At 41.1% G+C, this 16,427-nt stretch overlaps 1 protein-coding gene across 1 annotated transcript; it reads right to left on the bottom strand.

Moving 5' to 3' along the window:
* Positions 1–79: 79 nt before the first annotated feature.
* On the bottom strand, positions 80–8,316 carry LOC131455294 (sodium/potassium-transporting ATPase subunit beta-233-like). The gene is made up of 6 exons (XM_058622841.1): positions 8,131–8,316; positions 3,825–3,953; positions 2,512–2,667; positions 2,178–2,362; positions 1,792–1,875; positions 80–1,662 (listed from the first exon to the last, which is right to left on the bottom strand). Exons 1-6 carry the CDS (start codon positions 8,219–8,221, stop codon positions 1,402–1,404), a joined length of 906 nt encoding a protein of 301 aa, XP_058478824.1. The 5' UTR covers positions 8,222–8,316; the 3' UTR covers positions 80–1,401.
* Positions 8,317–16,427: the final 8,111 nt, after the last annotated feature.

Genomic DNA, 16,427 nt, shown 5'->3' with positions numbered 1-16,427 from the left:
AAACTTGGTTGGACTTTCAGATACTCCCACAGTCAGCAAAGTTTCATTTGTGAAGAAAGAGAAGACACAAACACAAAAAAAAGGTCAAATATGATTTTTATTTGTTTCTACCTTTGATTGAATGACAAAGGTGGATGAACAGACCTCATGGAACATTAAAGCCTAAATGGTAAAGTCTGCTAAAGCCATGAGCTCTGAAAGAACTCCATCTCTTTTTGAAATGCACTGTGGTTAAGTCACGGTGGAATTAAACGGCCTGTTAATTCTACACAGAACTACATTTATGGCTAAAACACAAATCCAATGTTTAGAGGCCGCGAGTCGAGACACTGACTTTAGCACTTGACGTAATGAGATCCTAAAAACCAGTACTGCATTGCTTCTGATGAAGGCTTCCTTCAACTTGTCACTTTGGTATTGCATTTATACATTACAACATTCTGCAAGGAAACAAAATGTACAACTGCATAAATATAAAATTCTTCCATGTTCACTGATAACCGGGTATGTACAGCAAAATGCTGTCATGAGTCCAGCAACAAAAATAATAATATATATAAACTTGTTAGCACCACTGGCCGTTACAGCAGGCTAAATGCTGGACACACAACTCTACATTCAAGGCAAAAAAAAAAAAGAAAAAAGATCAAAAGTAAAAGGCTTGAAACCAAGTCATAAAACCCCTTCACACATTTTAAGTGATTGAACAAGCACAAAAAGAGAAAAAGGCAAAGTAAAAAGAGTCTCCCTTGATCAAAGGTAAAAATGAACACAAAGACGAAAGACAATTCCCTGGAGTGAAGCTTTTTCTCTTACACAGGTAGCAGAGTGTACCAAGCCAAACTATTTCAATAATTAAATAAGTGGAGTGTGTGTTCATGTCCGACACACTCGCACATTCACATTCACACACACACACACACGCTCAGTCACACAGCTAGAGTTTGCTCTCGGAAAGTGAGAATGAGGTGATTTAAGAGAAGCTGAGTTTGACTAATGCGCACTGCAGAAATATCTACCAAAGCCACACGAGGCAGCAATACACAGAGGGGACACGCGGTGGAATTACACTTTACAGTCAGCGATGAACAAATGTCCCATGGCTTGTGGAAAAGTCTCATTTACAGCAGAATAAATATTTATTAGGCCTATTGCTACTCTTCCTCTAAATTACAGTCTAAATGCAAGAAGTGTAGAAGCGAGTGATGAAAGCAGTAAGTTTACACATCATTTTTCTCCTTTCGTTATTCATTTAAAGACTAGTTGTGATTGACATAGCCGCTAAAACCTACCCCCCCCCCCCACTATTCATCTCCTACAGTAGATTTAGCTAATGACTAGAGACAGGACGGGCAAGGATGGCGATGGCGGTCAGACAAAGTACTATGGTTCTGATGGCAGTCATAAACCAGCGACCTGGAACTTGATGTCAAAGCGTCCCTGGTAGCGGTCCTTTTCGCTGTAGTCAATGTTGTCTCCGAACACTTTGCACTCGATACGTAGGTCCATGTTTCGGGTCAGGTTGGTGAACTGCAGCGCCACCAGTGGCTGCAAGTACTGAGGGTGCAACAGCTTCCCATAGTAAGGGTAATACTGTAGAGGGAAGCCCTCGCCGATGCCATAGTACTTGATTTCTCCGATTTTACCGGCATCCTCCTCTCTCTGGAAACCAACACACGAGAGTTAGCACAAATGTATTTAATAACATGGGCAGATTTGTTCAAAAAGAAGAAGGATGTGACCCTGTACAATGGCAACAACAAAAATAAATCAATAGTAAACCTCTCTTACCTTGTTGGTGCAGTAGATGGGGATCAGATTGGGCTGCACCTTGGGTTGGGCCTCTTCAGGGATGCTAGCATTTGTGCTAGGAGCCTGAAAAGGAGGAATCCAAAAACAAAACACTTTGCTGCAATATGTAGTGTCCATATATTTCATGTCAAAAGTCCAAAAACCGTTTAGCAACCACTACTTATCAGGGCATTATCATTATGGCAACCATCAATTTATTAGTAATATAAGTATTATCATTTCAATAATCAGTTTCAGTTTTCCAATCATTTCAGTTTCATGAATGTGGATATGTTCCGTTTTTTTGCTCCTCTATGAAAGTAAACTGAATCTTTAGTTTGTTTTCCCTAGTGAAGATCTGGATTTAAAGCATTGTTTCAAATTACCCTCGGACGGAAGTTCACGATCCTGTTGAGTTTCACGATTACGCAGGGCTTGCCTTCCTTGAAGCCATACTCGGTGTCCTCGAGGCCGGAGCAGGGTCCCAGCAGGGACCTGGAGAAACGGCAGGCCTTCCTGACACCCACATCCATTTCCAGGTCGCCTCGGTTCTTGTATTCAGCAGGTTGCTCTGGACATGGGAGTGAAGGGTTGACTGTTGTTAATCTGTGTTATCATTGATGTGATACCTTTCAGTCTCAGGGCGGCCACAGTAAACCTAGGAGAAACTTTTCCAATATTCAACAACACTTTCAGTCAGTAACGCATCATAAAACCTACCTCCACAGTCCTCAAATTTCATCTGGTCTTTCTGGCCTTCCTCATCATACTTTGCCATGAAATTCTTCAATGCCTTGGTGTAGGCCAGGTAGGTCTCAGGGTCTCTGGGGTCAAAGGCCATTTCAGATTTTTCTGACCGTGGGGTGTGTGAAAGGCCTGCAGGAAAAACACATCTGTCACTTGACATTCTAAACAGTTTCTTCTCTGTTATTGTTCTCCAACACTGTTTAGTAGATACAGAACGTCAAACCACACAAGCTAGGGCTGTAACGATACACCAAACCCACGATTCGATTCGTATCGCGATTTATTTTTTATTTATTTGTTATTTGGCGGGGGGGGAACAAGACCAAAGAACAAGATTAACTATGCAAATTATTATTTTAAATAGCCAAACCTATAACCCTTCTGTTTTCTTTGTAACAAAATACTGTTGAAAAACAAACCGAACTAAACTCCACTGTGGAGATGATTGGAGCATGTTGAAAATTCTTCTCCAATCAAGTTCTCTTACATTTACAAAGTAAATTAAATGGCACTGAGGTAACTGAGGCTTACTGCCTGTGCTGCAAACCACAAATCAAGTAAGTAAACATTAAACAAATAAACAACTTCTTTCTCTTAAGAAAACCAAACTCGTTGTGGAGTTGATTTAAGGGAGTTGAAAATTCTTCTTCAGAAGAAGAAGAGGCTTGATCCACGATCCTGTGATAAGTCAGAATCGCGACACACCCCTGTCAACTCCCAGAGTTATCTCTCCCATTCAGATCCAATGAATTCTTTCGTTTAATATTGCATATTGTTACAGCCCTAACACAAGCACATTAAAGAAAACGGTTTAATGCCCTTTTTGTGTCACTGGCTCTGAAACAACAGCTTCCTCCACTGTTTTCAACACTTGTGTCTTAACCCCAGCTGGCCTCCTCCACCATGGAAACCAGGCTGCAGTGTACACACAGTGAAGGCTGCACTGGGACCATAGCGAGCAGACATATGAACAATTCATTTCCAAAACAATACACAGACACAATACCTGAGGCCAGATTGAGCACATGTAGGATTTCAGTAAACCAGTGACGCCAACTTTGACAAACTCATTTATATTTACAACCAGGTGTTTGTCATTAAAAAGTCTAATGAACAAGGTGACGGTGTTAGCAAAAAATAAAATATCATATACATAGTAGAAAAATAACAGGTGTCAATCACCAAATTAAATAACCCCATTCATTTTGGTGTTGTGTGTTTTTTGTCTTCTTTAAACAAGTGTCTGCAGACAGACATTCTGACAAATGGGAGGTGGGACTTCTTACCAGGGGGTGCGACTCTGTCCTGCCAGGTGGGCTTGTAATTGCTTATGGTGAGCAGCAGGGCCTGGATGGTGCCGATGAAGATGCCAGCCAAGCAGCCATAGAAAACGAGATAGAAGATGAAAATTTTGACTGTGAAAAAGAAGAGAAAAAGAATAATTAGAATAATAAAAAACAACAACAACGAGAACAACATACTGCTGCCAAGCACATCAATAGTAAATACACTATTTTCTTGTTTTTTTTACTAATAATTGCACTTCTGTCATATTTGTTTCACACGACGTCAGTCGAGCACATAGTACTGTTCCGATTTTCATCAATGGCCAAGTCACTACCAGTTTCGACTTCTGATCTTAATTGAATGCACCACCTAGAAGCAGCATGGGATCAAGGGAATTGGTTGTTTGTTGTCTTGTTTGATTCTCCTGTGTGTTTACAGCAGAACATGCAGCAAACAGCAATGAATAGTTGTAATCCATTAGTGATGAACACACACACACACAACAACCCCCTGTGAATCAATCTCACAGTCAGTGAAGAGGATGACCAAAGCAAAACTGTTTGTTACCTTGAATAGAAATACAGTTTTCTATGGATTTAAAGAGTGCCGGAAACTCGGCACAACGTATGACCTTGGTCATGTTTTTCGAGACAATCGCGTGAGGTCGACGGGATCTAGTAGTATGCAAACTTCATAGGAGACAATCAATTATGCAATTATATGGTTTCCTCCATTGACATCAAATGATACTGAGCGATTCATAGACGATTCACAGAAACTGGCTGATCTATTATGCTCTCAGGATGACAGATACACTGAGCCCCAGTGCTCCTGATTCCACCAGTTCAGCTTACTGTAGATGGTGACAGAAGGGGAAGGGAGGCAGAGTTGTCGATGTTATTATAAGGAGGTGTAAAAAAAAAATAAATGCTAGATTATGAAACTGTGACAGAGACAAATTAGATTGTGGTGAGCCACCAAATGTGACCTTAAACACCACATGAAGGAGCAGCAGCTCCAACTTTAGAGAGGTTAGTGTTGTATTGGTTTAGTTATTCAGCATGGCACTCAAAGGATAATCGAAAACTTTAAAACACCCTTTGATAAGAAAAGGTGCTTCCCATCCACCACTTTGACTCAGTGGAATGATATTATCTGGGAATCTAGAGCGAGTACTAGGAGCACTCCTGTTTTACTTGACAGATTGTTGGCACATTTGGAAAAAATGATTCCCAAATGAAGGCTAAATAATTGAGGGAGTACATGAAAGGTGATTCAAATCTTTTGAGTCTCAGTGGACAGTAGCAATTATACATGTTTTCCATCTCCACAGTGTATAATTAATTGGTTTACACAAAAGGTGATCAACTTTGCCATTGCCACAAGGAGCTGGTCTTTGGGTTTTTTTTCCCTCCAGTAAGTTGTGTTAAATGTCACAATCACGGCGTCAACGACCAACATGCAAAAACACAATAGAAGAAAGCACCATGAAGAGCACTGGCAGTGCCACAGTGGTTACACTGTGATATCTTTCTCTTCACGCATTCTTTCAAATTCAGCAGCAGGTTTAGGTTATTTAGGGCACTGCTTGAACAGTGCAAATCATACTGTCATACTGGAAAATTGGAAATTGCTCATGCGTCATTGTTTTCGAAGGTCCCATTTTCTGCCACTGCAGACTAGAAGGTTAAGGTGCTTATGGCTGGGTGGTGTGGGTGACAGGCAAATCAGGGGCAGAATTGATGCATTTCTAAACAAAGCTGAGTAGTGCGAATGTAGCCTGACAAAAAAAAAAAAATGTAAATCTGGGCATGGGGTCTGTTGGTGGAGCAACATGGCATACGGCTCTGCAGTGAGAGCCTAGGGGGCAGAAGAAGATAACGAACATGTACAGCGTTGACCACAGAAGACGGAGCTAAATCTGCTCCAGCGTTTGAAGCAGGACAAGAAAAATGTGACTGGACATAGTTGACTTAAATGTTGCCAGTGAGACATAAAAATATTACATATAAATATTTATTTTTATTTTCCTCCATTCATCCCCACTGGTTGATGCAGCTACACTAGCTCCATGCATGTCAGTGGGACACGAACATACCAACACAGCTTTTGACTCCACTATCAGTGTAAGGAAGCACAAAGGCAGCATTCATGATAAGACTGTAACAGTGACAGCCATTGTCTTTACATATTTGCAGGAATTTTGTTGTAAAGCCTGTGCATGCTTGTTGGTAATCACCAAAGGCACCGTCATTCTAATCAATTTTTAGCACCAAGACGCTGCAGCAGAGTGTCACAAACCCATTATCCATACAAAGAGGTTATGCGTGAAGCTCGAATAATGTTAACGCCTGCAGCTACAGCGGCCTATACATTTAGTCAGCCGATGGTTTCGCTACATGAGGCAATGTCAAAAAGGTCACAGCTCCTGAAACGTTAAGCACATGACACGTCGTTTGAGCCCGTTAGACTGAAGGACGTACTGTCAGCGTGGGAGTGTGTCCTCTGGTTATTGTAAACCAGGCATATCTGTAGCTCCTTATCTGAGCTGCAGATGAGTCGGAGCATAAACATGATTCATGTTTCAATAAAAAACAATGTATTCGCTCTAAACTAGGTCTGGGCAATTCATTATTTTCAAACCAAAACTGCAAAGCAATTAAATCACAAATCCACTTTAAGACATGCGTTATGCAATGCATCTGACCCTGGCTTAATACATTACTGTCAATGATTTACAGATTCATGGCATTTGTCCTCGTCATGCTCACTATAATCCTGAGCCTTGAGAGAAGGGACGACCTTCATTTACATTTCAGAGATTATTATTATCATCATATTAGATCAACCACGTATTTTGAAATAAATGCTCTTTCTTACAAAATTGTAATGCATAAACCTGAATTAATATTTTGATTGTATCTCAATTGATAATGGTTCTTCAAAGTTGAAATCTACAGTGGTTATGTAACTGAAGCCTGACCCTGAAAAAGTAGATTGTTATCAATTGGCCATAATTACACACTCTGTTGTTTGGTTCAGAAAACTGTGAAAAATGTCCAACAGTATTTCCCCAAACATCCTCAAATGTCAAGATAAGTAAAGGAGCAAAGAAACGGGATATATATTTTACATTTAAACAATGCCTAGACAAATGTTTAAGAAAGCAGTATTTATCCAGTTTATGAAAAACAAAATGTGTTACATTTGAATAAATGAGTGATAACCTGCCAATTATTTAAAAATAATAATAATAATAATAATAATAATAATAATAATAATAATAATATCAGCCTAATTAATTGGGTATACATTTAAAAGAAGCCGAAATCAGACATAATAGTTAGCAATTAATTAAGTACTTAATCGATCATTGATTAACTGTTGCACCTTCCGCACGGGCGTGCGCATGGCACACCTCCTACATGCATCAGCATTTTTCAGTTGACCTCAGAAGGACGAATGAATCCAACCCCCCCCCTTCCTCCTCATACATCAGCCACCTCATCGGTAACTCCTGCTGCACTAACGCACCGCGGCTCAGCTCACGAACCGACATCACGTCACTGGGACAACATTTTACCCAGGTGTGAGCGTCTCGCCGCCGCTGCTTCACACTGGGAGGGGGGGGGGAGAGGAGAGGAGGCGGCACCGGGTCGGGGCTCGGGCGCGCGCTGCAACTGCTGCCGCCGCTCGGGGAAACAGGAGAAGAAAGGTCGGGCAAGTTAATCAGCTGTATTGTTCATGAGATCACACAGTGACATCTGATCACAGGAACCCGACACGGATCGATAGTCCCCTTCTCCATTTCCGAGCAGGCCCCATCTTTCGATCACCTTGGCTCACCTTGGACTATGATGCATTTTTAACCCTTCACACTGCCCGTACCAGAAGAAAAAACTGCAAAAAACAACAACTTTATCCCAAACGGAAGCAGCTGCTGAGAACCAGATCCTCACCACGGCGTCTAAATACTTCACAACAAGCAGCACGACTACTTTAATGAACAATTCTGTTACCATCACGACCACACGACCGTTTCTTTTTTTTGTTTGTTAAAACGGGCGTTTGCGGAGCAGCAGTAGTGTCCACAGAAAGCGGACTAAGCCGCGGTTTTTTTTTTCCTCTGTTACACCTGTTTGTTCCTAAATGCAGCAAAGTCAAATCAAACAGGTGGCTAGAAGCACGAGGCAACCGGCGCGCGCTCCCGCCACCACAACACGCGCTTACATTGTATTTTTTAAATTTTTTTGTAATTCATTTGAAACCACCAGTTCCCGGTCAGTTAACGCCGGTCATACTCACACCAACTTCCACCGGTACGACCGAGCAGTTCCCTGGTCTCCGAGTTCCAAAAGAACTTCTTCCATCCGCCATCTTCTTTATTTGCAGGCATCTTGATTTATTTCCCCCTGGTAACGGTGTTCTTTCCCGTAGCTCCGTGTGGCAGCTGACTCCTAGCTCGTCGCAGAGGCACCCAACTCGCTCCGCTGTCAGACTCCCCTAATATAAACCGTTCCTCCTCCGACTCCGCCCGAAACTCCCGACAAGTTACCTAGAGGGAGGGCGGAACGGCGGCGGCTAATTGGGGAGCGCGGCGGCCGTGCGTAGCTCTGACGTCACGAAGACAGACAGAGAGCCTATACAGGAGGACGTTTGGTTTTTACACATATCTCAGCCTGGTTTAAAGAAAGGGCTCTCACTCGCTCTCTTTCTGTGTGTAACGAAGCACAACCTTGAAAGGCTCAATCCCATTTTTCCCTAGCTTTGTTCCTCATCCCCTTTTTGACCCTTGAAACTGTGACAAGGGGACGTGCAAGTTTACTCTACAAAAACAATCAATCAGACTTTGTACTCTCCATACAGAAAAATGTCACAAAAGGTGATTTACACAATAAAACCAATCCCCAGACTAACACAGAATGAGAGAGATCTTACAGATTCAGAAGGTGTTTCAGGAAACGCCATCATCAAGGAGGATACGCTAAATATGGACTCTGGTGTAGGAGAGTGAGTAGTTTACAACTGTTGGTTTACCGTCGTTAAATGATGCCTAACTGATTCTTAGAATTTCGTAGACTTAAGCAGGTGTAGATTTTATGGAGTGTGTGCATGCGCGCTGAAAAGTTTAATATTCAAGCACTCAATTGTCATTATTTAGTACAAGAGAGGCATGAAGGAACAACAAGAAACAATGATAAACAGATAGTTCCTCATACAGCCACATTTTTTGGGGAAAAAAGGGAAATATCCCTTTTTTACAGAGTCAGCTGTGGGCGAGATTACATTTCCACTTGGTGTGACTGATGAGAAAAAACAAAGAAACCTTCTGGTTCACAGCCTCTTTTTTTTGTAAACTTCAGAAGCTTGTAATTCAGTGTGACTGTTCAGGTTAAGTTGCTGCTTGCCATCAATTACACCAAGTCACATGCAGGATGCCAGATTACAGTGCACCAACCTACAATTCTGAATACAGTCGCTTCCTCTAAAACAATCATTATTGTTTCATCCCCTTCACTAACACAATTGAGCTGATTTAGCTGAAGCCTGTGACTCTCTCTCTCTCACTCACACACACACACACACACACACACACACACACACACACACTTATCGGTTCCCAGTATAACTCGGTGGGTGTCCTGGGTTGTTGTGTGCAGTGGATCCCCCATCACACCACAGGGATAATAAGCTCTAGTTACACAACATAGCCAAGTATACACACAGTTGAAACCTGTATATTTATCCTGTAACCCCCTCTCTAAAGCCAGCCCCAAGGGCATTTCTGCTGCCAGTGCCAGGGGGCACACATGACCCAAATTCTCTATCAGGGCTCGAATTAAAAAGCCGTTCATTTATGCTGTGTTACAGAGCACTAAAGGACTCCAGCTCATAAAGGCTGCAAACACCTCATATGAATGAATTTCTTCATTGTTTAAGGTTTACTAGTGACAAAAAAAAACACTGCATTGTCTGTGTCACCAAAGTTTCCCAACATAAAACAAACCCTTCACTTTTCTCACTCTGAAATATCTCACAGTCAGCATTTTTTTTCTTACTGGAAACTGAAGTTTACAAACCACTTACTCTCCCACACCAACATCCAGAGAGAAAATCCATGTGTTTTAGGGGGACTCTAAGTTTGTGTCACTTAGGTAAATCCAAATGAAGAATTTTAAACACTGAAGTCACAAAATAACATGTTTTTATCTCACTAATGGAGGTAGCAATGGATCCTACAGTGGCTGTGTGCCTTGTTGTAAAACTGTTGAGCCACTCAAACTCCAGTTTCCAGTCAAAAGCTGTGAGAGAAAGCAGCACAACATATACTGGTGATATTAAAAATGTAAGCAGGCATAGATTTTAGTTGGTGAGTCTGTGGTTAAGTGGCTAAAATATATTGTGTGTTTCAGTAAAACACTTTGAATAAGAGAACCACCACTGTCCCTCAAGCTTACTCATCCTTCAACTTCACATTCTTGTCTCTATGTGTGAGCTGCATGTGTGAAATGCGTGTGTTTATGCAAGCATGTGTGAAATCGCTCAGCAATGTGCTGCCTTCTGCGCTCTTTAGAGCTCTGTGTGTATGTTTGAATGTAAACATACATGTGTAGGTAGGTGTGTCACGTCACGTGCTAGGTTTCGACCTTTAAATATCACCTCAAGGACAAAATATGTCAAACCTACAGCCTGCAATACTGCAAGTCTCATCTTTCCACAATACCCTGAAATCCAAAAATGTCCCTACGCCACATAACTCATTAACTCTGTGTCTAAAACCTGCTAAAACACAACAGATTATTTATTATTTTTATTGACAACAGTTAATCTAACTTCCACTTTTCATATTTTAGATGTTTTGAAGCTTTTATCTCCATTTTACTCACAATCTTTAACTCAAGTATTCCAACAGGTACATTAGGCAGGATTTAGTTGGCTTTATTGGTCAGTATATATAATCATCTTCCAGCATAATCTAGGAGACAGAGTGACACTTCTTCACCTCCTCTTGCATGTGTACCAAATCTGTAGTTTCACAGGAGGCTTTGAAGAAAAACAGGACAGTGCATTAGTTGTTTCACTGCATCTGCTCTGCAAACAGCTCCCTTCTGTTGGAATAATCGTCACTCCAGCACCAGCAACAACCTTCCACACTTCAAAGAAACATAAAAAAAAAAAAAAAGAGTTGGACAATAAATGCAATAAAGCATGTGTCAATATTAGCAGAGAGTTTAGACGGAGAGATTGCCTCAGGTTATCTGTTTAGTATGAAAAGAGCAAATCAATAGTATTTTAAATTGTGGATACAACTCAACAATCAACTATTTTCCCAGTGATCCCGCATACTGTAATTTGACCAGTTTATGTGACAGGATGCAGAAGAAAAAGAAGTTCAACACATTAAGTCTGTCATTCTCCATTCTTTTTCTTTCTTTGTTTCCTGCGGTTAGTTTCTATCAATGGGCGGTCAGTGAGGCCCCTCCCCCCTCTCTGCTGTTTCCCTGAACATAATGTCTCAAATAACCATGAATGCTGCTACTGTATATTCATCCTGATCCCGGGGTATATTGATAATTTGCACGAGCACAATGCTCATTTCCTGTGTATATATGATGAAGGTGTAATGCACCAGGTAAGAATCACACAGGCAGGGTTAGTGGAGTAGTCGCTGAGATAAAGCCTGCCATTTTGCTAATGATACAGCCTGGTGCCTGACAGCAGCCACACCCAGGACAACTGATGCCTGTTGTCAGTGTGTGTACACAGTAAACATGTGTGTGGTGTAAGGTGGGGGGAGGGCGGGCTCAAGGTGAAAGTGAGTCCTCCCGTTGAGACTGCTCTTTATACAAATGCAGGTGTCTCTATCTGATCCACTCTCAGTCACATTTTCACCTACTCAGGCCTTCAGTGTAGTATTTATGATTGTCACGGGTGTGTAACACTGATGAAACTGGGCTCCGTATAAACATCCGGGCTGAGGGAAAATGAGTACACACATCAGTCCTACCTTAACAGGAACAACAGACGAGTGGCAGAGAATGTTGAAAGTCCAATTCAGAAGTGACTGCTCTGTGCGCAGCCCTGTGCCAAGAACACAGTCTGAATAAAACAGAGCAAAAGTCACATCAAAGAAAATGTGTGTCCATCTCAAGCTATGATCTTTTAAGAATATGTTCATCACCAGTCAGCCTTCACTGACTAGAAACTGATGTTTTGTATTGCTTTGTGAAACACTCACTCACCCACACCAAATTCAATAGAGAAAATCAACAACTTGCATACATCACAGCACACAGGAGTTGTTTGTACCTCTGCTGCCTCCATCAGTGAGTTCAAATGTGCTATTTTGTGACTTGGGTGTTTGAAATTCCTTGTTCGGATTTTCCCCCATTGACACAAACTTACCAGACGAGGCAGCAGTAGAGCAGCAGCTCCTGTGTCCCTGTAAGCTGAAATTGTTGATTTTCTCTGTGGACTCCAGGAGAGTGAGCAGTTTACCAACTTCAGTTTCCAGTTTTAAAAAGCTGTCAAACTGTGAGATAATGCATCAAACATATAAACTTAAGCAGGAGTAGACTTTATGAGGATATCCTTTTGTTCGGTGGCTAAAATCTGCTTTTCCTTGTGTGCCCACTGGCAGCAATACCTGAACTATCTCTTTAAGAACAAATTTAAATGGATGTACTTTGTTATTTGTCCCAATGACACAGCATTGTCGTCTTTCCTCACATGAATTACTGACTCACAACTAAGCAAACAGACACCAGTCTGGGTTATCAGGAGAAAAGATACAGTAGAAAGACAGCAATGCAATCTAAGAAGCAACCATAAAAAGCCTGCCCTGCATATATGTGTGTATATGTACATATGTACATGTACATTTCCACATTCACACTTAAATCAAAGATGTATTTAAAGAGTAATCATTTTCTCCCTGCACAGTGAAACCTCTTTGGATTTTGGTCACCTCACATAAGATTCCTCAAACAGACCCTCCACTGAGTCTGGCGGGATCCAAGAGGTTAATTACTAAATTAATTAAAATAGAGCTGTGGAATTATAACATTCTACGATCTAGCTGACCCTGATAACTTGCACAAACGCGTCACACATGCAGCTTCAGTAGGAATGATGTTCTTCATCCTCATGACATTGTCTGTGTTGTGTATATTATGGTTCAGTAAAGGGCGCAGATTCATATTTTTTTCTGAAAAACACTTACAGTATTACCTTTAATTTATGCAACTCACTAACACATGAACTCCCCCATCATTTAACGTAATTAAACCCAGACATACACATACATACATCACAAACACACACATATAAAAACACAGGAAGAACACAGTGTTCCAGTTATGTGAGGACAGATAAGTATTCTTCACAATATTTCTTTTAGTTAAACCTGTTTGATGTGAGCATGACACAATGTCACTTGCTTGTCACCCGAGAGAGAAGACTGAATGACTGTACTTGCTGACTTATTCTTATCTAATTGTCCCCAATCACATAACTCCGAACTTTTCCACTGTATTTCTGGCCTTTTTAAGGTCACAGACATATGAGACATTCATGGTAGTGGTACAGTATCTTTGGGAGTGACACCAAATAAAGGAGATTACAAGTCTTTAGTCTATTTCACATTTAAATAGACTCAATTTAAATGGCCTCCCTTGTCACAAACACATCTTACTTTATTGTTATTGGAGTTCATAGTTCACTCATTTGTTTCAGAGGAGACCCTTGTAACACCACTGGTGGAGTCATTGACCTGTGGATCACTTTTATCGATGTGACACATAAAGTGTTCACTGACACCATCTTTTAAAAGTAATCTACTTCTTTTCTTACTCAAATGCAACAGCAACCCACAAACCTACTTGACAGGTTTGGCAGTGCGCAATGGACCGAAACCATTCTGTGTTTCATAAACCAACAGTCGGCATGGTGGATTAGTAGCACCGTTTGTGGTTAATTATTTGTTGCCTCATAGCATGAAGGGTGCTGGGTGCAATTCCTCTGGGATCTGGGAGTTTTCTGTGTGGAGTTTGCATGTTTGATGCACACATCAAAATAAGCATGAACGTTAGACACATTCAATCAGCTTGGTTTGGTTCAATCATTAATCCGATTCAATTCTTAGCTACTTGGACCACGTAAATGCAGAAAAAGAAGTGACTTGGGAATGGTGCTCTGGGGGACGCCACATGTGATTTAATTAGAAAACACAGTGGTCTCTGACCTTCAAATAGGATTTAAATCAATCTGGCACTGGGCTACACATTTCCACATGCCTTCTAGTCTGCTAAGTATCACTTTGTCCAGCTCTGATGAATGCAGCAGAAAGATCCAGCCCAGATAACATCTGGATGTGGGCCTCTTCTGGAAATGATGTGGCACTGCTGGTTTCCATCTGGCCCAGCCAGTGAGCCTCAATTGGCCCAGAAGGGAAATGGCAAATGTGGCATGAACAACCGTGGGCCTTTTAAGGCAAATATGGCCCCCTTTTACACCTGGCATTAGAATGCGTTTTCTTGCACTCTTGTACCTGAAAGGTACTTTGAGTAAAAGTACAATTATCTTACCAGAAAATGACTTTGGTAGAAGTTGAAGTCACTTCAGTAAAAGTCTTAAAGTATGTATACTTAACTCCATGTTGCATCGTGTGAATGGGTATGAAAGATGTGTGAATGGGTGAAAGGCAACACTGTAGTGTAAAGCAGCTCATTAAGACTAGAAAAGCTCTATATAAATTATATAAATACAGACCATTACCAACTCGGCTATTCTGTTTTTATTTAGTAGAAACAACTAACAGAGATAGTTAGAGGAAAAGTTGTGGCGTAAAAGTAAAAGCTAGAAATCTAAATTACAAAGTAAAGTACCGATACGTGAATTTTGTACTTAAATACAGTTACAAAGTATTTGTACTTTGTTACATTACAACACTGTATTTTGTGATCGGATAGCGCTTCACCACATGCATTTACACCTGGTGTTAACTTGCGTTTCCTGTTTCCACATCAAGATCAGATTGCTATCTGATCACAGTTATCCCCCCCTTACGTCACCTCCCCCTCTGTACGCTGCCATATCAACAACAATAACAACAACAATCATAACCGCACGTGCAGATGCACTATTGTATGGACTCCTCTTGGCTTTTCGAAGCAGGCAGGGGAAGAAGTCATCATCAATAAGTGAAAAACTGACGAAAGCAGAGCAAGCAAGCAAAGCTCATATCTATATCACTTTTCACAGATAACAATCGCTAAGTGCTTCATAGCAAATAAAATGCACACATAAAACAAGACTATAAGAAAAAAGTGTAATCAATAAAACTAGATTCCATTCACCTAGAGCCAAAAAGCCTGTCTAAACTTGGCTCTCATTGCATTTACACTTCTGTTCAATGAGGTCCCAATGCGTCTCCAACCACCTCCCGAAGTGGTTTGGCGAATTAGACAACAATCTGTCCTCGGGTGTATTTGCACATGTACTTACAAGTGGTGAGGTGCTATTCGATTGCAATCCGATCACAAAAAACACATTTTAATGCCAGGTGTAAAGGGGGCCTATGTGACGCTCATGGCAATGTGTAACCACACTCTAAAGTGGGTCATGTCATAAATAATAAATATGGCCCAAATATCTTCAGACAAGTGTGGGCCAGCTCTGGTAAAGATGTGGCACAATCATTAGCCAAAGGCTATTATGAATGTGAGCCCAAAGTGGGAAAAATAGGGCCATCATCATTATCCATGCAATATATAAGATATATAAGACAGATGAAAGTGTCAGGTATGGGCCGGATCTTAGCCACACAAATGTTGCTTTCTGAGACATTTTCCAACATCAATATTTAAGTAGATAGGATTCAGGTCCGTAATGAGAGATGTTAAGTTGAAAAGTGCTGACTGTTCACCAAAAAGGTAAAACCATACAGGAAGGATTTTTTTTTTTCCGAAAATCCTGTGGGTAGAAAAATCAAAGCAGCAGAGGGAACTGTGATTTCCTCCCATGATGGTGCCAGACATTTCTAATAGAAAGGTGTGTTGCAATCCATAATATTAAATGTGAAAAGGGCACGCGTCCTGCACTGTCTCACTCGCTGCCACTGAGCTCTACCCTTCAAACTTGTTCTCCCAAAAACGCCACACGCAATATCCTGCAACAAAACCGTACCATGGCATTCCTCTCAGTGTTTCGCCTGTCAACAACTAGACGGTACAGTCTGCTATCAGACATGGTCAAGGTCGTTTTCTGTGTGGGCAAAGATACAGATACAGGCGGAAATGAGTGTCTGAAAGTCTGAAACATGATAATGTTCTATTCTGTCTACTGTTGAAACTTTGACTCCTACTATCATGTAACTATTGCCCTCTTTAATTCCTAAATATCTTTTAGGTTTGCAATTTTTATGTAGCTTTTTATTTTTAAAGGTCAAACAAGTCACCGTAAGGCAGCTCTTCAGAAATAACTCAGAGATTAGAATCCAAATGCAATTTGTGCACATTTTAAAAAATTCTAAGCACCTCTCATCTGTCAGTAAGTGAAATTCCGCAGTCAAGGATCTTCTTTTTCAGTTATTTGTCAGCAGA

This window comes from Solea solea, chromosome 2, assembly GCF_958295425.1.
Source record: "Solea solea chromosome 2, fSolSol10.1, whole genome shotgun sequence".
NCBI classification, from domain to species: Eukaryota; Metazoa; Chordata; class Actinopteri; order Pleuronectiformes; family Soleidae; genus Solea; species Solea solea.
Note: the sequence above shows the minus strand (reverse complement) of the source record. Positions and strands in the feature narration are given on the sequence as shown.